At 33.8% G+C, this 22685-nt stretch overlaps 4 protein-coding genes across 8 annotated transcripts; 1 reads left to right on the top strand and 3 right to left on the bottom strand.

Annotated features, from left to right (window-relative positions):
- Positions 1–148: 148 nt before the first annotated feature.
- On the top strand, positions 149–1166 carry LOC113852727. Its single transcript, XM_027483081.1, has one exon. It carries the CDS (start codon positions 215–217, stop codon positions 650–652), a length of 438 nt encoding a protein of 145 aa, XP_027338882.1. The 5' UTR covers positions 149–214; the 3' UTR covers positions 653–1166.
- Positions 1167–2080: 914 nt separating this feature from the next.
- On the bottom strand, positions 2081–6245 carry LOC113846344 (sugar transport protein 7). 2 transcript variants are annotated; one of them, XM_027474483.1, is made up of 4 exons: positions 5679–6245; positions 4130–4449; positions 3146–3772; positions 2081–2759 (listed from the first exon to the last, which is right to left on the bottom strand). In XM_027474483.1, exons 1-4 carry the CDS (start codon positions 5821–5823, stop codon positions 2346–2348), a joined length of 1506 nt encoding a protein of 501 aa, XP_027330284.1. In that variant the 5' UTR covers positions 5824–6245; the 3' UTR covers positions 2081–2345. The 2 variants fall into 2 exon arrangements, with proteins under 2 accessions (XP_027330284.1, XP_027330292.1); XM_027474491.1 differs by having other exon boundaries at positions 2159–2762; positions 5679–6047.
- A 3047-nt stretch (positions 6246–9292) lies between these two features.
- Positions 9293–17878, bottom strand: LOC113862998 (adenylate kinase 5, chloroplastic). 4 transcript variants are annotated; one of them, XM_027496356.1, is made up of 19 exons: positions 17568–17878; positions 17390–17491; positions 16960–17088; positions 16723–16857; positions 16004–16150; positions 15225–15299; positions 15026–15122; positions 13817–13860; positions 13569–13697; positions 13170–13205; positions 13020–13100; positions 12754–12892; positions 11967–12046; positions 11744–11809; positions 10918–10947; positions 10727–10836; positions 10057–10194; positions 9933–9962; positions 9293–9827 (listed from the first exon to the last, which is right to left on the bottom strand). In XM_027496356.1, the coding sequence occupies exons 1-19, from the start codon at positions 17754–17756 to the stop codon at positions 9803–9805; spliced, it is 1782 nt and encodes a 593-aa protein (XP_027352157.1). In that variant the 5' UTR covers positions 17757–17878; the 3' UTR covers positions 9293–9802. The 4 variants fall into 4 exon arrangements, 3 of the variants coding, with proteins under 3 accessions (XP_027352157.1, XP_027352165.1, XP_027352174.1); XM_027496364.1 differs by lacking the exon at positions 13020–13100 and having other exon boundaries at positions 9353–9827; positions 15222–15299; XR_003504512.1 differs by having other exon boundaries at positions 10727–10947; positions 13569–13707; positions 17390–17838.
- Positions 17879–19639: 1761 nt separating this feature from the next.
- LOC113849439 (transmembrane 9 superfamily member 11-like) lies at positions 19640–22100 on the bottom strand. The gene is made up of 2 exons (XM_027479353.1): positions 21945–22100; positions 19640–21711 (listed from the first exon to the last, which is right to left on the bottom strand). Exon 2 carries the CDS (start codon positions 21676–21678, stop codon positions 19696–19698), a length of 1983 nt encoding a protein of 660 aa, XP_027335154.1. The 5' UTR covers positions 21679–21711; positions 21945–22100; the 3' UTR covers positions 19640–19695.
- Between the last annotated feature and the right edge of the window lie 585 nt (positions 22101–22685).

The following is a 22685-nucleotide window of genomic DNA, read 5'->3' as shown; positions in this document are numbered from 1 at the left end:
TTAACATTCACAAAGAACAAATACAAATAAATATTATCTCTCAGCCACAGCACATGGCCAAACTAGAGAAAAATGAGTCACGTGATGAAGAAGACAATAGAAACTTTCCCTTTATATACCACTAACCTCTGACCGCACCAATAAGTTTCTCCCTTTCTTTCTTCCTTTGAAGGAATAATAACTTTGTTTCCGTTACGTTCTGTTATTTGCAGAAATGGGAACCTCTGTGCTTTCCTCTCACGATTGTCTTCAGCCTCGCTTACGTCACCATGCCTTCTCCCTCTCCGCACCTTCCGTCAGATCACAGACAAACCCTAACCCTATCCCTAATTCCAACCCTAACCATAACCAGACTCGCCGGCGGAGACTCTACGACGGCCATTTGTCCGGCATGGTCGTCAAAGGCCCTGGCGCCAACCTCGTCATGGGCCAAGTCAAGATCCTCAAGAGAGGCGAGAAGCTCAGCCTCGAGGATGGTGGCACGGGCCGTGTTGATTCCAGCTACGAAGGTTTCGATTTGGTGTTGGGATCAACGGATCGCTTGGGCCCGGATCCGAGTTCCGTTCCGGTCCCCGGATTCCTCGGGAAGAGAAACGGCGCCGCTGCTACCACCGGATTGAGGCGCTTGCTGCGCCTCGATTTGGCGTCGTGATGACGATGATGATGGTGAGGATGATCGGTTGATTGGTTCTGTTGTTCAATTTCGGTGTTGATGATGGTGGATCGCACGTGAGATGTCACGTAAGAGTGGTTGTTGGCGACTTTCATATGATCGCGGGGTCTCGACGAGCTTCCTCTATTTTTTCTCTTGTGGATGACCGTTGGATACGAGCGAACGAGGAAAAACGATGAAAATATTTGATGGCGAAAGGGTAAAGCTTGTAGGGGTCATCAGCGTTTAAATTTAGTCCCTTTAGATATTTGATGAAGGGTTGAAGCAGTTTGAGAGAAGAAAATGTTACCCTCTTGTAAATTCAGCATGCCACGTTAATCTAGAATTTGAGTTTCTATCTAGTGTGTGTGTGTGTGTGTATTTAGACTGTTCCTACTTTAGATTTTCGTAGAAGTTTGTTGTCTTGGGTTTGGCTTCGTGAATGTGTTAGGTGTTTTTGTCAAATCATATACTGGAGCAGTTCGGAAAATTGATGCAATAAAATTTCTAGTATTTGTGCAAGTACTATACCCTCTATTGGTTGTATGTGTCGTATGACATTTGAGCTAGATTTACCATTTTCAGTGGTCATATCGTGAAGGGCGGGTGCTAAAATATCTAAAACTTTTGCCAATTTCTAAACAAATACAAGAAAACCGAATGATGGTGATTTTAGTTGCTTACCGAGCGAGTTACTCTGCTTGCACTCAGTTTCTTGATTGTATAGTGTGCGTGATTTGGTTTTTAAACGGGTGGATTGTAACTTTCTCCTCATGATATCAATTAGAAGTTTTCTAAACATTGGATGCTTTTTATATTCTCATGATGTTAAATGCTCCACTATCTTTATTTAGTAACGGGTGGATATATGATGTAATCACTTGGAGGATATGGTAAATTTTTGCATGGCCTTTGCCAATGAACTTTACTACCCGTTATGCTAAATTCGCCAAGCATAAAGGAACTTTAGTTTTTGTGACCCGGAAAATAAGATACGAATACCAGTCGCACTTCATTTGCGAATTCCTCTTTTTCTGATCTCAGTAGCAGGAAAATTTTGCTTCTCGTTTGTAATTTCTTACTCTGTTGTAATTTGCATGTGAGATCTATTATGAATTCGGGCAACTGGATGCTAACACTTTGAGCTTCGGAATTTCCTTAATTAAACCACATACTGCTTTTGCGTTGATATTGAAGAATGACCGCGTAATCCTTTTCGCATGTTGCATCGTTACCAGGGCCATTAAAGGCATTTTTAGGTTCTTCACTTCTATGATTATCTCCAATTTGGAACAATTACTTTTTCGTATCACTTTCTTTTTAGGCATCATTTCTAAGAATTTAATTTTGAAATATACTAAATATCTTTTAAAAATGAATTCTAGGAGCATTTTTTGTAAATTATTATTTTCAAAAATTTAATTATGGAATATATTAAGAACTCTTCGTCCAGGATTTTCGAGTGCAAGATGATACACAAATGTAACTATTTCACTATTGTCATTTTTAACAGATACACAAATGTAGTTCTCAACTAGCTCTCTTAATAAATTATAATTTTATAGTTTACTTGATGACACCATTAACATTGGTAAACTTTCGTGGTCTACATGCTTTACTTCAGTTTCTAAAATGCTCCATAAGCAAATCGATAACATTTATCATTCAAGTAATTCAGCTACTAATACTACCATCAGTTATCAGGCAGTATCCTTTTCCAGAACCAGTGCCTTCTCCACATAAATGTCATCTCTTCAATAGGAATCCCTTTGGTTTCAGGTAGGAACACATAAACAAATATGGTCATAATGGTAATCCAACCAGCAAAGAAGAGAAAGATTCCAAACTTGAATGAACAGAGAAGAGCAAGGAAGGCCTGGGCAATTATGAAAGTGAAGAGAAGGTTTACAGCAACTGTGATGCTCTGCCCTGCTGACCGGATTTCCAACGGAAATATCTCACTTGGGATTGTCCAGCCAAGTGGGCCCCATGACCATCCAAAAGCCAAAACAAATAGGCAAATCACAAAAACAACCAATATTGAAAAGCCTTTGGACAATTCTTGGTTTTCTCCAAACTTGATCCCCAAAATTATGGCCACTATAATCTGCTCATAAGAAAAATGAAAGTAAAATCAATTTCTTCGCAAAATATAGTGAACTGCATCTCCTCTCAGATTGTAAACATTTATAATAGAAAAACCACTTTGCCACAGTACTGATGCTTTTGTTAGCCTAGAACACAGGTATCCTCCCCAAGATATAATCTGACAAATTATATCTAAATGTTATCATTTGTACCTTTTATTTCATACCCTTTATAGGAACCCCATACTATGATATATGTTAACAAAATGACCCCTTTAGATCTTCATCTAATGAGTTCTGAAGTTATGAATCATGTAAAATGAGTGGTGTTGTGGTCTGGCTTCTAGGCTCCAGCATTATTTCTCAATTTCATGGATATTTTAAACATGATTAAAGTTTCTCTTACCTGGCATGTGATCATTTGTATTCCACCACTGATAAGAAGAACTCTCCTGCCCAATCTATCTACTGTTGCAATGGATATGAATGTGGAAAAGGCAAGAACTCCACCAGTCAACGCTGAAGAGTAGAGCGATGCGTCACCTGCAAATCCCATGCTTTGAAACAGCACTGGAGCATAGAAGAGAATGGAATTTATGCCAGTAAGTATCTGGAAAGTAGGCATGAAGATTGCCATCACCAACTCTGGCCTGTTCCTTCTTTCAATTATGTTACGAAATGGGTTCTGTATTGAGTTTGCCAACTCACTTGCATCAACCATATCTTGAAACTCTGCATCAACCTCGGTAGTTCCTCTGATTTTTTCTAGCAGCTTCCTTCCTTTTTCTTTTGATCCTCGTTCTATTAAGCTGTTTGGAGTCTCAGGAAGAAATATTCCTCCCACTGTCATCAAAAGAGCTGGTACTGCAGCCAAGCCTAGGGACAGCCTCCAACCCCAAGGCTTGATCCGCTGCGTTCCATAATTGACCATGTTAGCTGTGAAAATCCCAAAAGTGGTTGCTACTTGAAACATCATGTTCAGGCCTCCTCGAAGGTGTGTCGGAGCCATCTCGGACAAATAAAGCGGAATAGCCTTCAAAAGAATCACCAAGAGCAGAGTTTTTCAACTTGTAAGCTATAACTGAATTATCTTCTAACTCAAACATAGACTGTTTTCCATCACATTACCACCTTTATTTTCCTGTAAATTTTATTAATTCATGTTTAAATTTCCATCATTATTGTTAGCACTTGCACCTCTCAAGACTTTTGATACTTATTTATTAATTTATTTATTTTTGGGGGGGAGGGGGGATAGTCCACTTTAGAGATAGGCTTTAAAGAGAAAAAAAAATTTCTCCTTTTACCAATTGTTTACACTTTAAAAAGAAAACAAAGTTTGTTTCTGCACAACGATGATTGATCATAGATTAAAGAAATGTGTTACTACCTGATTTCCAAACCCAATGCCAACACCGAGCATAACCCTGCCTAAGATCAGCATCGCCAGGTTAACAGCAGAAGCATTCAAAGCTGATCCAATAAGAAAGCTGATACCACCGCCTATGATACTTGCCCTACGTCCATGCCTCCTTGTAACGGGAGATGCCATCAAGGATGCAATTAAACCAGCAATGTATAGCGAAGATGTAAATGCAGCAAGGCCCTGATTGTCATACTTGCAGTAGTTGTTTTCATGCGCATGCATCTTATGTCTGTATACTGAGGGGAAGAAATCCTTAAGAAAATCATCCATTGAAGTAACCCCCCCTGTTGACCATAAAACATGCTTGAGAAATTCTGAACATTAGTGTTAGAGAATTTTAAGTTTAGGTTCCAAGGAAAAAGAAAAAGAGAGATGATTAACTGGTTAACCATAAGGCTAATTTTCTTATTAAGATTGCTACTTGTCAATTAGTACTTACTAGTAGTTGGTATACAAGCTCAAGTCCACTAAGAATAATATTAGAACCTATTAAAATAAGGACACAGATGAAGAAAGATATTCTAAGCTAATCTGAATATATCTTAAATGTTATCCGACAATAAGGAGACAATTTTCCCTTCCTCTGCTCTTTACAACATGAGTTCTCAAGGATGTTGAAAAAATTAACTACACAGTTGAGGCTTTATATTGCATATTATAAGACAGCGGTCCAACACCAACATGGCTTCTCCTGTTGACTGGTTTGTGTATTTATGTGATACTAAATTTTTTTAATTGCTTTTGTGATTCTGAACTCAAATTTGGTAGTTCAATATTTTAGATGATGAGTTCGTTAATGATTCCAAGACGTTCATAACCTTGCAACATGAAGCATACTTGCTTTGTGCAGTATAAGATTAAGTGGGATCTAGTTCCTATTCAATGATTGACAATAAGGAGCGAGTAGAGAGTCTGATTAAGAACTGAGAACTCCAAAATACTGTTAAAGCGTTTTGAGATTTAATTGGAGAAGTTTCTAAATGTTCTCTCACCAAAACTTGATTCACAGCATTTGCTATCTCAGTTGTGGGCCAAGAATTTGGCGATATCAACTATCAAGCCATTTTAGTGTTAGATAGAGTTTGCTTCACTGGGAAAGTGAAAGACGGGGCAATTCATCTAGGGTCTAACTCTATCTACCACTGCAGCTAAGAAATTTGAGAATTTGGGAAGATTGAAGAGAACCCGCTTTTAATTATGCTGCTTGAGGTCATTATTAGGTTCCAGAATCAGAAAAAGGATGTTAAAAATGCAAGCAGAACAAATGGAAAATGTTATGGATCTGCATGCAACTTTGAATCTTGAATTTCTAAAGCAGAATCTTTGATGAGATATCCAACTCATGCAAGTTAGATGTGGTACCAACTCTCATGTTTGAGCTTTTTTAATTTAATAGCTTTATAGAAAATAACCACTAGGCATCTGAATTTTCATTATGGCTTATGAAAGAACCTAAACATGGGAAACAGAAAACCATGAAACATCTAATTCAGAATAAGGATTATAGAAGAACCTGAAATCCCAATATCATAGCCAAAGAGAGACCCCCCTGTGGCAGCAACAATGCAAGCGATGATAACGTAAGCAGTGACTCTTCCTTTGTATTGTTCTGCCCTTTCCTTGGTCACAGTATCAGCTGTGAAAGACCCTCCAGCCATTTCCTCAATTCTCCCTTCTCAAGGCGCAGTGGCACACCAAAGGAGAATTTTTTCATCATTCTCTTGTTGCTCAAAGTTTATACAAGTCATATCATACCAACCCATTTTCTCAACAAAGATAGAAAATGATTTTATGAAAACGTTTACTTGTGATCGAAATTACACCGTATTTAATGCTTGGCAGTATGTGCACGGGTGGGACACTTCGATGTCATCTATATTTTATCCTTCCATTGCTCCAAAGAATTGACCATAATTCATGAACATGTAATGTATTAGACCTTTTTTCTTTTGCAGTGTTACCCAATTACTCTTTCACATATATGGGTGATATTTTATCACAATCCAATGCAAATCTTGAGAAATCGGAAATGTGGTGTCTGTATTCCTACAAATATCTGAATAACCATTGGGTTAGGTGCCGTTAGTTTTCGTAATATTGTATGTTATTTATTTGTTTGGTTAATTTCCATTTTTGTTTGATAGGTTCGCATAAATGGTAGATTTGGTCTTGGTTGCCTTTTCTTGTTTCTTGTAACTTTTAGGAAAGAAATGATAATAATAATAATAACAACACTTTGCCTTTACATCAAAATGTAGAGCGTTGAATGAAAAATAATAAATTTTACTATCTCAGCTTTTGAGGTTAAATAATTAACAATAATTTAATAAAATTTTGTCTGATATAATAAATATTTTATATCTAATAAAATTTTACAATTTAAAAATTAAATTAATAAAATTATAAAAAAATATTTTTAATATGTGTGTAGTAATATATCATAAAAATTAGTAAATATTTATTAAAAATTTGAATAAAAATCAAGTGTCTTCAAATACACATTAAAAAAATGATAACAAATAAGAAATGGCATGGGTATTTTATGTTTATAATGTATTTTGTGTAGTGGAGGGCATGTGGACGTGGTTCTTAATTTGATGATGCAAGTTCTTAATTTTGTTTGAATAGCTTTTAATGACATTTTTTCTATCATATCTGACTTTGGTGCAAATCGGTATCCCATTTCAGAGTTTCGGGTGTCATCTGATTTGTTCGTATGTGAACCATAGAACTTTTCAAAAGCTAATAAATAAACTACCATACTTTGTCAATAAGGATACCAATTGTGTGACACTGTGTTTTATTGCTTCAATTGATTTTAATGAGTTGCTAGTTTTAATCATGTTAAATATTTTAGTCTTTATATTTTTATAAATTATTATTTTTAATTTAGTGAATTAAATCAATAATAAAAACTAAAAGTAAAAATTTGTAAAAAATAAAAAATTAATTTATTAGATGTGATGTTAAAAACATATTTAATTTTATATCTTATTATTTAAAATAATTTAATTTGAATTGTTAATGTTCAGAAATGAAATTAATAAGACTCTTCCGAACGTTATTTATGTCTGAAGAAAGTATACGAGTAAGAATCCATCCAATGCAGCACATTTCAAAAAGATGCAAAAATTAAATTAAAAATGTTATACAGAATTAATTTGATGGATAAATAGTTATTAGAGTGATAATAAATGTAAATTATATAAATACTAAAAACTTTTCAACTTTACATTAAAAATAGTAATCAACAAAATTTATAAATATTTTATTATATTTAATGCTACTTAAATAAATTTTAAGTATTAATTAATAAAATTATGCTGGTTTACAATATTATGCTTCGTTTAACTTTTATCGTTAGACGTAGTAACTTTTTTATATTAGTTCATGCATCTAGGAATAGGTTGACTAAACTTTACAAATTAATTATTCTTAAATTTTGTTTTGTTTAAGGATCAAGATGAGATAATAATAATAATTCATCTAGCTAATTTTTTATGTTTAGGTGCTTATTTTTTCTTCATCTAATTTCGACAAGAAGCAAACCAAATTGTAAATAAGTAATCTTAAAAAAAATATTGCACAACCAAAAATATTAGGTTTAACGAACTGTACAGGAGAGTTCTAATGATAAATTTTCTAGTCTCTCTATGTTGCTATCAAGAGCACCATTATTGATATTTGCGTGTAAATTGTGTTTGTGCATCTCTCAGGAGGAGGAGAGCTCATGTTGCAAAGAGATCATAGTAAGTAAAATCTCAAAGTTAGCAATTTTCTCACTTTTTCTTATTCTTTGTCTGATTTCAAAATTAGAAAATTATTGACTAGTAATATTATGAAATTTACGATTTGATTAGATAAATACAAATAGACAAAAATTAGTAATTATAAATTGAAATGCAAATTTTACCTCCCTTATTACTCTTTTATTGATCTAATAACTTTTCATTAATTATAAATAATATAATTATGTAACTTTATTAGTAAATCATAGTTAGTAAAAATGAATTGAAAATTAGCTCGCAAACTTATTCAAAAGAAAATTTAAATACCACTAAATCTTTTACTATCTTTTCATTAATGTATTTAATTATTATCATTTTAATTGTATTGCATAAAATAAATAACTAATATTCAATATTTAATATTTAAATCACTGAAAAATGTTTATAAGAATATACAATAATTTAATTAAAATATTGAATGACGACAAATATGGTTTTTTTTTCTTTTCGTGCAAGACACACTAATTTTATTTTATATTGATAAAATAAAATTATATTAAAGTATTTTAATATCTAAAATATCATCATATGTTTGTTAAATTATTTTAATATTATATTTAAAATAAAAGGCCAATGCATTGCAAGGGTAACTTACTAATAAATTAAAGACAAATTTGTGTTGTTTATTAAGTGTTTTTTACTAATTTTTAATTAAAATTAAATTTTTATTATAACAAAAGATGATATTTAATATAGTAAAATTCTAATTTTAATTTTTTTAAAATAGCATAAAAAGCACTTAAAAAATTAAACTTCAATTTTTTTCTTGAAAGTAATAAGAGAAATGCTTAGTAACAAACTTCTTATAACACGTTCTTTTTTATTTGTCTATTTTCTAAAAAAGCCAAAGCACTTACCTAAAAAATTAATCACTTAAATACAGGTTTGCGAATATTGAGTCCTGCTGCGACCTTCTACCAAAGCACGCTGAGGATGACGTAGATGGTTTGGTTTCAAACCACAAATTAAAGCTTTAATAGTGGATTTGAAGCTTGATTAAGGCACTAGCTGTACTCCTTGCCTAACTGGGCCTTTGGCAAGTTGATGGATGTATTGAAATTTGAAAGACTACTTACAGAGCATGGTAGGAACAGTATTATTCAATCCATTTACGTGATAGAAACGTTAAACGACCAATTGCCACCCTCTGAGGCTATGGATAGGGACTCTCTTTCCTTTCTTTCCCTCTCTAATTAACTCATTGAAACAAGTTGATGATATAAATTCCCAAAGAAATGGAAGGGGCTACATGTCTTGAATTTATAAAGAAAATTTCATAATTCTTATTTGCAATATGTGCAAGGTCAGCCATGGAATATTATTAGTCCAGTAAAAGGGAATTCAATATATTATTATTACCAAGATTCACAAGCAAGCCAAAACAACTCATCCAAGCCATCAAGAAATACGATCTGATAAGCAACTTGCATTAAATTGAGCATTTGACTATCCAGTAGTAATACTATTAGCACATATGCCTCACCAGTTACGTAACCTCAAGAAAAATAACTGATTTCCGATTACATAACTACACTCAGAAGGTCAACACAATTCCCAATTCTTTAAGCCCCCATTATATTTATTGATGTAGTTGTTTATAAATAAAGCTGTTCCACCCGATGCCCAAAAGCTTAAAATCATTTATAATTTGAAAAATCTTTTAAAACCTTTAAGTCCCCCTGTCTTTTGCTCATAATTCTAAACAAGCTGTTCCACCACCAGCTAGTTGTAGTACAAGCTCTGACTTTGACACTTTCCTACAATCATACAGCTAATGATCATCGCTCTTCAATAATATTTACATAGAAAACCAAAGACTTTGATACTCTCTCGCTGCTTTCCAGTATGCTCAAAGTATACCACTCAAGAAGCCCCTGCAGAATGGGCAGAAACATCAATATACAAAAAAAGTTTAGCTTGACATAACTTACAATAAAGGGAATGAAACTAATAGTAGACCAAGGATAGAAGCTACTAACCAAATTCCTGAGGCTTTTCTAGTTTCATTACTGCAAAATTGTTTGACAAACAATTCAGTGGAATTGTTTTTTGTCAAGCTTAAATGCTACATAAGAAAGTTTATATAAGAATGACATCTGTTACCTGGGTTTCCCTTGAAAGGCATCATTAATTTCATCTGTAGTAGGCCTCTGCGGAAATGTAGACAAAGTAACATACTTCTCCTTTCCAGGTGATTCATCTACCCTCTTATACAGCTCATATGGGTATGGATAAGACATCCTAAATCACAAGAAGTGAATTTGTAGTACCATACGTGATTAATACTGGTAGAAGATAGAGAACCATCATTCATGCCTATGTATTTTGAGCATATCAGATAGTTACATATGTAAATTGGTTATTTCAAATAAGGAAGGAGCTCCGGGAAAAAATTTTAATCATAATAAAAATGTTTTATGTTCTGCGTTGTTAATTCAATCATCCAGCCACCTCTTGCATAGAAGGAAGAGAATATATTTATGTTTACTAATAGTGCCAGACTGAAGAAACTTGAATCAATTTGATTCGTTTCTATGGACATGTATATTACGGTCTTTAATTTTTTCTATAGTTCTCTAAAAGCCTTTTTTTAATGATTATACAATCTCAATAGTAGTTTTAGAGGCTACATTCTGTGAACCAAGCCAAGACAAGCATGGCAGTTCAATGTAACTTTCTCAGTCCACTACACCTTCATTTCTCATCTAAATCAAGCGATGGCCCATATGATTAACAAAAATCTTAGTGTAGCATATATATGTTGCCATCTAACCTGATAGCTCCCATTATAGGATACTGGGTTCCTGCATAATACAGAAGCCGAAAGAAGTAGCAACTTTCAAATGTTGCTGCATACTTGAGTCTCTGGTCCCTTCCCATTGTCTATTGATTAAGAAGGCAAAGTTATAACCAGAATTTTTCTAGAATAAATTGTAAGCTTCAACTCGCTGGTTTAGTACTCACTTGCATAATACCACTAGAACCAGGTAAATCCTGAATTCATAGAAACATGTCAGTTTTATAGACTAAAATAACTGAATGTAAAAATATTGTTTAAAAAGAGGTTGCAGGTTACAGCATAGAGAGTAAAATGGTGCCAGGGAAGACCATGCAATCAAAGATATTCTACGCTAAACTAAGTCTCTGTGTATGTTCTATAGATCTCCTTTCCTAACTAAGGTTAGTCTAATTGATGGTTTCACCAACTTAAAACAGTGATAGTGTTGAACAGATTAGCAGAAAAGTAGCAAGACATAATTTACTCAATTTTGCTAAAATAGATGTTGAAATTTAATATAGACCCAATTGTGCCCGACATGGTGCTAAACTGAGTTCCCCACAGCAGTCTGATAACGTAAGATTATTCTTAACATCTAAGAATTGAAACTCAAGATATAACCCAAAAGAACCTATTCTATTGTAAAATGGAAAGGCCTGAAATTGCCACTAATCATGAGATTTCCAATATTCTTTCCAGTAGTTTTATACAACCATTCAGTTATTCAAAAAGCAGGTGGAAATCATGAAAAACCATTTCTCAGCATGAAATTGAAGATACAAGGATAGACTATTAGGCAATTAGTTTCTATGCATAAACTGGTTATATGAAATCCATGTTACAACGAAGCTAGGTCAACCACACATGTTATAAAGTTGACACTGTACAGAGTATATCATGTTTGGATTATCTTCATTTCTCTAAATCATGGTAATCTGAAAAGCAAGCCTAAATCATACAATTGTTTCGTGAAACAAATCTGAACTATGAGATAGAAACTAGAAACTGAACCTTGAGCCTAGGATTGATTAGGATAACAGGTCTGTGTTCAGCAGCATTGGTCATGGCTCTTAGATCCTGTATATACAACCTCAAGGGTATTAAAGAGAAAGGTGAACAGCTTGGTAACGTTGGAAAAAGCATGTCAATATCCATCAAGAATAATGTAAAAGAAAAGGCCTCAAGAGATGATATCTCTAAAATATGTCTGACAACTCTCACTCTATCCTCTTACATCAATAATACAATTCCCTACAGCATTTTGAGGAGCCACCAAGATATACATGTCATCTTGCTCCTCAACCTCTGCAGCACCTGGGAATGGAAATTCACAAGTTAATGCTATGCCAGTATATCATAACCAGAAGGATTATTATGTAAGTTTAGCCAAAGGGAAAAGTTAAATAAATATTCCCAATATGAAGTTACGAAGCAATAAATATTTATTTTTTTTCCTTTTATAGGACATACATATATAATGGGCGACTTAATTTTTTAACTTGGTGGGTGCAGGTTAGGATGTATAATGAGAGTGAATAATGACAGCTATCATGTCAGTCAGTTTGTCCATTGGTTAGTTAATCAGTTTGAAGAGACTGGTTATAAATGGGAGAAATCAGATTGGGGGAGGCATTCTGTGAATTTGATAGATTAAGTGAAAGGAGAGATCCTTAGTAAAGGGAAAACCCTTGGAGAGAATTCTATTTAGTATTTTCCTTTGTCTGTTCTGTTCTTCAATAAAATTGTGTTCTTTTGGATCTTTCTGTCTAGTTTCCATATTATTTTGTCTGGGTTTATATTCATGCAGGAATTCCAAAATGAAGCTGAAGGAGATATTCACATTGTTCCAACATATATTAGTAAAATGTTAAACATCTTGAAGTAGCGATAGATAAATGGATGGCCAAGCATATAAATGGAGAGAAGTAACAGTAGAAGTTAAGCTGGAATCATCAATACCCAAAGGTTTGCAACAAGACAAGTGGCATTAAATCAAAAGCTGTCACAGGTCATTGATATACCTATAGAACCAATATTGATGAAGGTCCCTTTAGCACCATAATCACCCCAATCCATGAACTCTAAAATCTTTCGACTTCCAGCAAGCTGCAATGGCATTCCAGCTAGAGCACCTTCTCCCATTGACCCTTGTACACAAACCTACAAGATGAAATTGAAGATAGTTTAAATAAAAAGAAACATGTCCAACATTTACAGATAATAGTACTGTTTTATTCTCGACACATTGAAACTGTCTATGTTGGAGTGAAAGGAGTAAAGAAGACACCTTAACACGTTTTCCATCATCAGCAAAAGAAAGAGCAAGAGCTCGAACAAGTTCCATCAAGGTACCTATTCGATAAACATCCTGTAAACAACAATATGCTGTCAAATCAAGACAAAGTTAGAGAAAATAAAATGAAAAGGATGTCCATACCATTTCAGGGTTCAGTTCAGGAATGTTGATGTCAACCTGTTTGATTTGGAATTACAAACAAAGCAGATATCAGCTCAGGCCCCAAAGGCATTAAAAATAATACCAGTCAACATACAAGGAAAAAAGTTAAATATTTTTATTTCTGACCACCCCCCCTTCACTCACCTCAGTAATCAGTTATGCTATTACTCTCTCTAAGAATATTCTGCATGCAAAAAGAATGTTGATTCTTATTACTTATGTTTTATCTTTTTACATTTCAAAGTAGAACATTCTTCTTAGGACCCAAATGAGTAAGAATGCAATGGTCAAAGGTATTGCACAGATCTAGTCACTCAAATGATAGGAAGCACTGACAAGGTTACAGACTACTGTACTGAACTGATAATCATGTTATACCTTCAACCTAGTTTTTCCATCATTGATAGCCCTCTGTGTAGCTTGTAGCACATCATCATAGAAATATTTCCTGATTTCTCGAGAATGGGGAATGTTATTCAGTCTAGTAGGAATCCCTCTCCACTTACCCTGTAACAAGCTAAAACAAAATAAGAAACAATATACGAAGGAGGCTTTCATAGCACTTAAGGGAGGAAAAATATTCAAAATAAAGAAACCAATCCCTTCTACGAAATATAACCATCTACCTGGCTCAAAGATGTCTGTCCTTTTGTACCAATAATTGATTTATCTGAATTAAAAGAAGTTAGTAAATGATCATAAAAAAATATGATGTCTGTGCTTACTTCATATCTACTTCATACCAAACCCCATGTCAAGACGCCCAAATACAATTAGCGTCTCATTCACAAAGTAATGTGTGCTCTCATATGATAACAAAAAGCTGAATACAGCAAGGAAGTTATTAGCCACACATAGTCACAAAAGTTATGCTTAATTGCACTTGTAGTATCTCTACAATGACTAAATCACAAATGTGTTCCCCAAATAAGTTTCAGCTCAAATTTAATCCCCCAAAAATATTTTTGCCCAAATTTAACCTTCAATTTTTTCAGTTAAAAGCAAAACTTTTGCCGGTGGCTACCTAAAAACTTCAAATCCTCATCTTCTACTCAAACTAAACTAATTAAGTGTCTGTTTGTATTTCACATGTAACACCATTTGATCGCTGCAAATTCTTTTAGCATTGATAAAAATTACATCGTATGGTGTGTTTTCTCATCTAACCTTTGTGGCAAGTCATCCAATCAGGCCCTAAAACTAATTTAAACCTTCTTCCTCTCCCAATCAAAACATCTTATTTGACCCAAAATTGAAAAAATTGCAAAATTCCCCCTTCTTCAAAATCTTCATCTTCATCTCACTTTTAACAGAATTGATTTGAGTTTCATTAAATTTTCACCCAATTCCAGATTCTGAACCATTTGCAAAGTATCTTATCCCAAATTTGTCCTAAAACCCTAAATATTTGAATGGAAAATGAGTTTTCAGAGGATTTTCGGAAAATGAAAAGTTATAGAAAGGTTAGAGACAATTAATAAAATGGGGAGTTAAATTGGAACAAAAAGTTAATAGAAAACCAAAATTTTACATAGCTATTGTGAAACAACTAAATGTGCTATTAAGCCTTAAATTTATTTAGTAAATACCATATCAAGATTGAGAATTTGGAACACACTTCCTGGTAAGTTCATGAATGACATGCCTTCAAAATATAAGGATTTGTATGATTTAAGAAAAATGTTTTATATTTGGAAATAGTTAGACACTTTTATGATTATTTGTGAAAATAAAACGAAATAGAAAATCTTGTCCCAAACCACAGACTCTAAATTTACAATTCCCTACAAACATCTCTTGGGTGAAGTTTGACACATGCTCTTGAAATTTCTTACCTCCTGATTTCATCAATTTGACTTTATCCTGATGCAATTGTGATAGTAAAGATTCAATTTCTTCGAAAACTACTTCTTTTGAATGGTTGCCATCAATCTGTGTATATGACAAACATGTTAAAAGTGAGAGAATGTCCCACTGGACACTGGTTCACATCAGGACATAAGACATATAGGAATGTTAATAATCTCCAACGACCTTATGTGTTATGTTTGAGTAAGAGGAAGATACTGCTTCTGCATTTTGCTTATATATGTTTAGGCGAGATTTGACCTGAAAAGAAACAGAGTATACATAAAGTACTTCACAAGGATACTTGGTCCACTTAATTGCTACTAGGAAAAATGATATCTCAGAACAATGCAACAGAAGCTCAATAAATCGTATTTTTCTGTAAGATTGTAGAAATGAAGCACAAACATGCACAAGGAGCAAAAGATAAACTGAAGAAGATATCTAAAAAACATCAAGATGCTTAGATCATGACATCGCAGGCTTCTAAAGACGTTTCACTGTATTTAAAAGCTACATGCACTGATCCTTTAGAACTTCTCCCTTTTCTAGCATCAACCATAATTCAACTGTTTGTATAACTTTGGACCCTGAATGCCTGTCACTAGAGAAGGAAATTTAATAAAGGAAATGGTAACCCCCCCAAAGTTGCAGCAATAGTTAGAGAAAAGAGAAATCTCAAGTTATATGTAAATGCAGCATGCATTTAACAGTTCATATGTATGAGTGACAGAATCCTTTTGATGCAATAATGAAGACCAATAAAACAAACATCTGTCCTTAAAACTGATCTTATGCATGTAGAAGTAGTACATTTTTACTGGAAAAAAAATATTTACCTTCTTGTTTTCTCAATACAAGAAATGTTTTTGTTTCTAATAAAAACTTAATACATTTAGTAGCTTAAAATAAGTCCCAAATAACATTTTCCTAAAAAATATAAAAGAGAGCGTAAGTTTCCATACTTTCTCTTCGGTGTCATCAGGACGAGTTACCAGCCTTGCTTTGATTTCTTCAGTCTCCGGTGGAAAAAATTTTAGATGATATATCTTCCCTGTCACTGGGTCTAGCCTTCTACCAACACATCTGTCGATCAGAATTTCATCAGGAACCTGAGTATTTGAAATTTAATAACTTAGCAAGGCAAATGAAACTATTTGTTTCTGAATAATATCTATATATTACATATATCTCCAGGCCATTAAGTAACATGTAAATGTAAATTATGTCAATATCTGAATTCACTTCCTCACATCACATCTAATATAAACAAGTGTCTTGCTTACTAGTTAAATAATCAATAAATAAAAATAACAAATTATGTTGGACGTGCATTATAAACCATAAGGAAAGTATGTCGTTAAACTTATTAATAAAAAAGTTCTACTTTCGATTTCTCAACTGATGTCCTGAACATATACATGGGTTAGTATTTGTCAGCAAATACCAAAGCAATTTGTTGGATGAAGTTAAGAATATACTTCAAGACTAAACAATCTACAAACTTGTTTATTTATTCACAACTTAACAAAATATGAGTACCTCATTTAGTAGGTCACATTTGTTGGAACCGTGCGAAACTTTTAGTAAGAAAAAAAAAACAAATAACAAATTTTGCAGAAGAGGTTTCGGAAAGAGGAAATAAATAAATAAATTTTAGAAATAAAGTTTTATTTTGACATACATCTAATACGATATACACATCGGGTCGTATCTGCATTTTCTCTAGACTCTGAGCTTGGCCCAAACTCCGAGGGTACCCGTCGAGAAGCCACCCTTTTTGCTTTGCATCTTCGCGAGACAATCGCGCTGCCACCATCTAAAAAAAATATATATATACAATAAACAAAGCACACATTTCATCACACGAAAAGGGAACAAAATCAAACTCCAAAGCGTGCAAATTTTGATAACATCATACAGCTGTCACAATTTCATCAGGAACCAAACCACCAGCATTCATGAACTCCTTTGCTTTGTTTCCAATTTCCGTCCCAGCTGCTACTTCTGCTCTTAGCAGATCCCCAGTTGATATGTGCACCAATCCAATCTGCACTAAAGAAAATATATTATTTATTTATTGCATCAAAAAATGCATAATTGAAAGTATTAGTTACTCTTAAGTATATTTATTTATAACATCAAATGCATAAAGAGAAGTTAAAATCTATATAAAATCACAACAAAAATACATGAATTTCACCTTTAATTCAATAAATCCTACAGTTAATTTTATAGTTTTCAATAAATTTTAACTAATACTTAAGATTATATAAAGAAAAGCATAGCAGAGATCGTTACTCTCCTTTTATAAAATATTTAAAAAGTGATGGCATGTGATGGTAACGAACCTTTTGAACAATCAATTCACATTGTGTTCCTTTGCCTGAGGCAGGTGCACCTGATATCATGACCTTCAACGGCTCGCCGGTGGAACAATCCACTTTCAGCGCCTTGTCAAAAACAAAAAGTGCATAAGGATAAGAAAACATTGAATAAATAGAATTTAAATTAATTAATCAACACAACCTTGGGTCTTAATGGAAAAGGCGTGTGGCAGCGGAGGTTGCTTAAGCGAAGAGGTTGGGAGTGGAAGGAGAAATGGCGGAGAAGTAGACATGAGTGATGAGAAGAAGAAGGAGAAGAAGATGATGATAGAAGAGGAGAGGAAATGAAAGTGGTGGAGTGGTGGAAGGTGGAGGGTGTGGCGTTTAACATTGTTGTTTTGAGATAATGAGTCTCAGAGACTCAGATTTCGCCTTCAGTTTAGTGGTTCACAGTCACAGACACCATCGCCAACATCAAGTAACTGAAGCCACTGCTTCTTTCATTCAAAACAATTATCATTTTCTTTTTCTAATAAATTTATCTTATTTTACAACTTTGTTTGATTTCAACTTGTTTTCCCCTCCAATCCAATTACATTAATATTTAGAGAAAATGATAAAAATAAATTCAATTTACAGATATTCCAAAGTTAATTGTATAATTTTACTTTTACTTGTCAAGTTTATTAAATGGTAATCAACTGAAATTAAAGTATTTTACTTAAGTAAACTTTTAAATTAGTCTTCAAAGTTACATGATTAAGTAATGTAGTTTCTAAGATTTTAATAAACTTCCATTAGTTCTTAAATATATGAAATGATATTCACTTTAATCTTTTTTATAACTATATTAATAATTAGAATAAAATGATTAACATTTTACAAATTAAAAATGGATAGAATTTTTTTTAAAAGTTATAAGAAATAAAATAGACGATTCTGCAGTTTTAAAAACTAATATAAATGTTATTTTTTTTATTTTATAATAATTGATACTGGTAAATTTTCTATGTATTACACAGGTATTATTAAATTAAATTTTTAAAAAACTAGTTAAAATTATATTTTATGACTATCTTTAAATTTAATGAATTTTAAAAATAAATATTATAATTATTAATAATGAAAAAACTATTATATTAAATAAATTTAAAATATAAAAAATAATAAATTGATATAATAAATAAATAAATAAATTTCTGAGAACGTTCTTGTTTAAAATACTCTTAAAAGCGTTTTCATTTAAAAACTCTTCTAAATATGCTTTCTATAAAAAATTAAGAATCACAATTTTTATGTATAGATTTTACAAATGATAAGTTACAAATTTAATCCTTCATCCATCTCCTTAAATTGAAATTAGTATATATTTTTTATAATTACTTTTTTAAGTCTAAAAACTTCCCTTGCTCAAGACATCATGCTCTTTCTCTCAAATTGTCATGCAAGCACAAAAATGGAAACTTGTCTTTTTTTTTAAAGTATAGAAAGATAAAATCAAAATGTTTGTCTGTATCTGATAAATATTTGAGTAGAAGTTTTATCTGTGAAATATATTTGTTATATCTCTTCAAACATTTACTATTATATATATTTTTTGTTACATAATTGTATTTCTTATGCCCAAAAGGTTTGAATTTTATTATTATTACAACGCATAACGAAACTTAATAAAACCTTTAAATTAAGGAGACAATACTTAAATAGAATTAAAGAACAATAAAATTAAAAAACTAGATTTGGATCTTCACATAACATGAGAATGTCACGTTTTAATGTTAACATTGAAGGACCCTGAGTCCTTGCGCAGAAAGATCTCACCAAGGTGTTAAATGCAGCAGAATACTTGTGATCATAATTTTATGTTTTAAATTAGTATTATGGACTATGGACTAAAAGAAAAGATAATGTAACATTATATAACCAAATTAGTACATAATTATGCGCCTTAAGCATATTGGTGCCCATGGTGAGGAGTAGTCGAGTATAAAACGCAAACCAATCGTATGAATAAAATAATAAAATGACATTGAAAATTTTGCAGGCAAGGCATAAAGATATGAATTACATTCCCAAACATCAACTAACGACAACAGTGGATGCTTCAGAATGCTAAGAAACCCAGTATCAATTACTAACTACATCATGCAATGATTAATGACTTTATATCTAACAATGAGTTAAGCAAAACAGAATAAAATAATTGTACTAAACTTACTATGTTTCCTAACAAAATGAACTGAAATACAGTACATAAAATGAACATTCTCGAGGGTCCTCTTGATTAGAACAGTTCTCTGTAGAGCTAATTTGTGAGTGCGTTGATGCTTTCAATCCAACTTGACTGAAGAGAACAAGTAATACACGAACCAAAATGAAGAGAGGAACCCAATTGTGCCTGTAGACAGCATGATTGCTAGAACCATGAAGAGTGAGTAACCCAAGTATAGAGTTGCAGAAACAGGACCACTCAAACTCTTGAGATCAAACACAAGATAGTTTATGGAGTATAAGAAGATGTATATGGCAACAGAACCAGAGGCAAAGAAAGATTTCCACCACCATTTCCAATCCTCCACACAAAGGTGCATGTATGTTAGAACTAGAGATACCTCAGCACAAACCATCACAAGAAGGATCAAAACGATGAAGAGAAACCCAAAGACATAGTAAACACGGCCCATCCAAATGCTGGACATGATGAAGAAGAGCTCAATGAACAAGGTACCAAATGGAAGGGTGCCAGCACCCAGAACTAACAGCCATGATGGGTACCTCTGCTGGGGAATTTCACGAGGAATTTGGTTGGTTCGAACTGGATACTCAATGAGAGGTGCCTTAGATCCAAAGTAACCACCAACAAGGGTAAGAGGCACAGAAATGCAGAACCAAAGCAAGATTAGTATTACAAAGAGTGAAAATGGAATGGCTCCGGTGCTGTGGCTTCCCCACAATAGGAAGTTCAAGGTTGTGAGGATCAAAAAGGAAATGCCAGGAAAGAAACACGCGGCCTTCCATGCAATGGAAACCCAGCCCTTCTGATCACCAAAGCCAATTGTCCTCCATAACCGAACTGAGACATAACCAGCAGCAATACCAAGTATCATGTAGAAAAAAAGCATGCCTGTGATCAGTGTTCCACGAGAGGCTGGCGACATGAATCCAAGTGCAGCAAACAATATTGTCACAACAGACATCCCAAGAATCTGAACTCCATCCCCAACCATCACACACAACAAAGCAGGATTCGATGGAGCACGGAAAACATCTCCCACAACAAGCTTCCAACCAGATAACTCTTCATTCATCTGTGCTTGAGCCTCCTTATCAAGCTCCTCATAACGGGTCAGATCCCTCCTAACAGTCCTCAGGAAGATCACAAGAACAATACCAGCAAGAAAAGTGATCACCATAAGCGAATTAAGGATGGAGAACCAATGCACTTTTGCTCCCTCCATCTTCAAGTAAGCATCCCATCTAGAAGGCCATTTGATGTTACTCTCCTCAAATGTAACCTCATAGGTGAACACAACCGGCTGACCCTCTTTAATAGGCATTGCCACAGTGGACGGATCGCATTGGATAGCCGACGGATATTTATCATACATTTTCAAGTTTTTCACAGAATCAGCATTATGCATAATACTACAAGGAATCACCTCAAACCCAACAACCATGTATCCAGGCTTACCAGAAGACCCTCCCTTGCCAACTGGGATCACCTCTGCACCGTCTCCGGTGCCCATTACACGAGCCACATTGGTCTCCTCATACTTGTGGACAAGAATATTGAACTTGAGATGGTTAAACAGATAATACCCATCCTGAACCTTAATACCAACAGGGTACCCTGTCCATCTCATAAAGTACCCCTCTTTCTGTGTGAACCTAATGGCAGGTAAATTATCAAGTATCAAATTAACCTGATACATCTCATCAATCCTCTCCTTCAAGAGCTTGAACTGATCACCAGATAAAGATTCAACCCGGCACAAGAAAATCTCAGACTCATTGGTGTACATCCTAAACCTGTAAGGAGAATTCTCTATCCTGTCCCCCATGAGGAGTTCCCCAAGGTTCTCAGCACTGTCCTTGACACCACCCTCAGGGTTGCAGAAGGGCAAGCTGTAATAGCTAAAGGGCATTTCAGTGTCAATGGAAGTGAGGGAATTCACCTTCACCCACAACTCATCCGTCACACCATACTTATGAGGATAACTACCCGGAAGGTAGAACCCATAACCGGATTGAATTTGAAATGTCAAGCACAAAATCAAGACCACCCACAACCCAAATTGCTCACAAGATTCCATCTTTGCAAGATTCACAGGGGATTCGTGTCAGATCTGACAGACCCAGATACGGCAATGAGTGAATAAAAATGCAGAAAAGATAAACCAAACTCTTAACTAGTGCATGCTTTTTTGGGTCTAGAGAGAGATGCAAATTGCAAAGGCTAGATAGATAGTAGTACTACACAACACAGATAAATATGATAAATGTGCATGTGAATATTGACAAATGAAGAAGCAAATAAGAAAGATAAAAAAAATAAAAAATTGAAATTTACATAACTGACCTCATCCAAAGGAAATGTGGGTGGCAATTATGTTTGAGAGCAAGAAATGAATAAGGATATTCTTCAAGCACTGCAGAGGCAGTGACGAAGAATTGAATTGGGAAAGAAATGCAAAAGGTGCAATGAAGACTTTGATACCTGCGATTGCACATTTATATCCATGGTGGGTACAGTCTCACTTTCCTTAGGGAGCTGGTCACTGCGCTGATGGAGAGTCAGTTAAATTACGAGAATACCCCTATTTTTGCTATATTGTGAACAATATGCATTACAAACTCCCAAATCCTGTTGTCAGCCACCTTTACGAGTAATCCAACACCCACCGACACCGACACCTCTCTGTTTTGATTGCATGTGTTATGATTTAAGAAAAAATACATTTTGAGTAATCATTTTGATGGTAAACAAAATTTCATTTGAGTAATCATGATTAGTTTCTATGATTTTTTTTAACCATTCTGGCAAGCTAATTGAATGATAAGTGAATTTCGTGCACCTAAATGGAAGAAAAAAATTGATGGCTAATTAACAGTTATAATAAATAGTTTATAATTGTAATGAAATTTCAACTGTTTGAATAGCAAAGTTAATTTTGTTATGGGAAAATTGATAATTTTTTTCTCACACAAAATTATTTAAGAAAAACTTGCAATCTCGGTTCAGATACTTAACCAAAAATGCTGATAATTTAGTTTTATTTAGGACTTTATGAACAATCACGCGTATGTCCTTGTTTAGCAG

Source organism: Abrus precatorius, unplaced genomic scaffold (assembly GCF_003935025.1).
Source record: "Abrus precatorius isolate BTA unplaced genomic scaffold, Abrus_2018 Scaffold10, whole genome shotgun sequence".
NCBI classification, from domain to species: Eukaryota; Viridiplantae; Streptophyta; class Magnoliopsida; order Fabales; family Fabaceae; genus Abrus; species Abrus precatorius.
Note: the sequence above shows the minus strand (reverse complement) of the source record. Positions and strands in the feature narration are given on the sequence as shown.

Bases quoted from the DNA above. Each gene is read 5' to 3' on its own strand.
- LOC113852727 (XM_027483081.1), top strand. From the start codon at position 215: ATGGGAACCTCTGTGCTTTCCTCTCACGATTGTCTTCAGCCTCGCTTA.
- LOC113846344 (XM_027474491.1), bottom strand. From the start codon at position 5,823: ATGGCTGGAGGGTCTTTCACAGCTGATACTGTGACCAAGGAAAGGGCA. The intron at 4,450-5,678 runs GTTCTTCTATAA...TATGGTCAACAG, and splicing joins CTATGATATTGGGATTTCAG to GGGGGGTTACTTCAATGGAT. The intron at 3,773-4,129 runs GTAGTAACACAT...ATTCTTTTGAAG, and splicing joins GCATTGGGTTTGGAAATCAG to GCTATTCCGCTTTATTTGTC.
- LOC113849439 (XM_027479353.1), bottom strand. From the start codon at position 21,678: ATGGAATCTTGTGAGCAATTTGGGTTGTGGGTGGTCTTGATTTTGTGC.
- LOC113862998 (XM_027496356.1), bottom strand. From the start codon at position 17,756: ATGTTAAACGCCACACCCTCCACCTTCCACCACTCCACCACTTTCATT. The intron at 16,151-16,722 runs GTATGTCAAAAT...TCAAATACTCAG, and splicing joins ATGTGTATATCGTATTAGAT to GTTCCTGATGAAATTCTGAT. The intron at 9,963-10,056 runs GTAACAGATGTC...ACAATTTTGCAG, and splicing joins GCCTTTCAAGGGAAACCCAG to TAATGAAACTAGAAAAGCCT.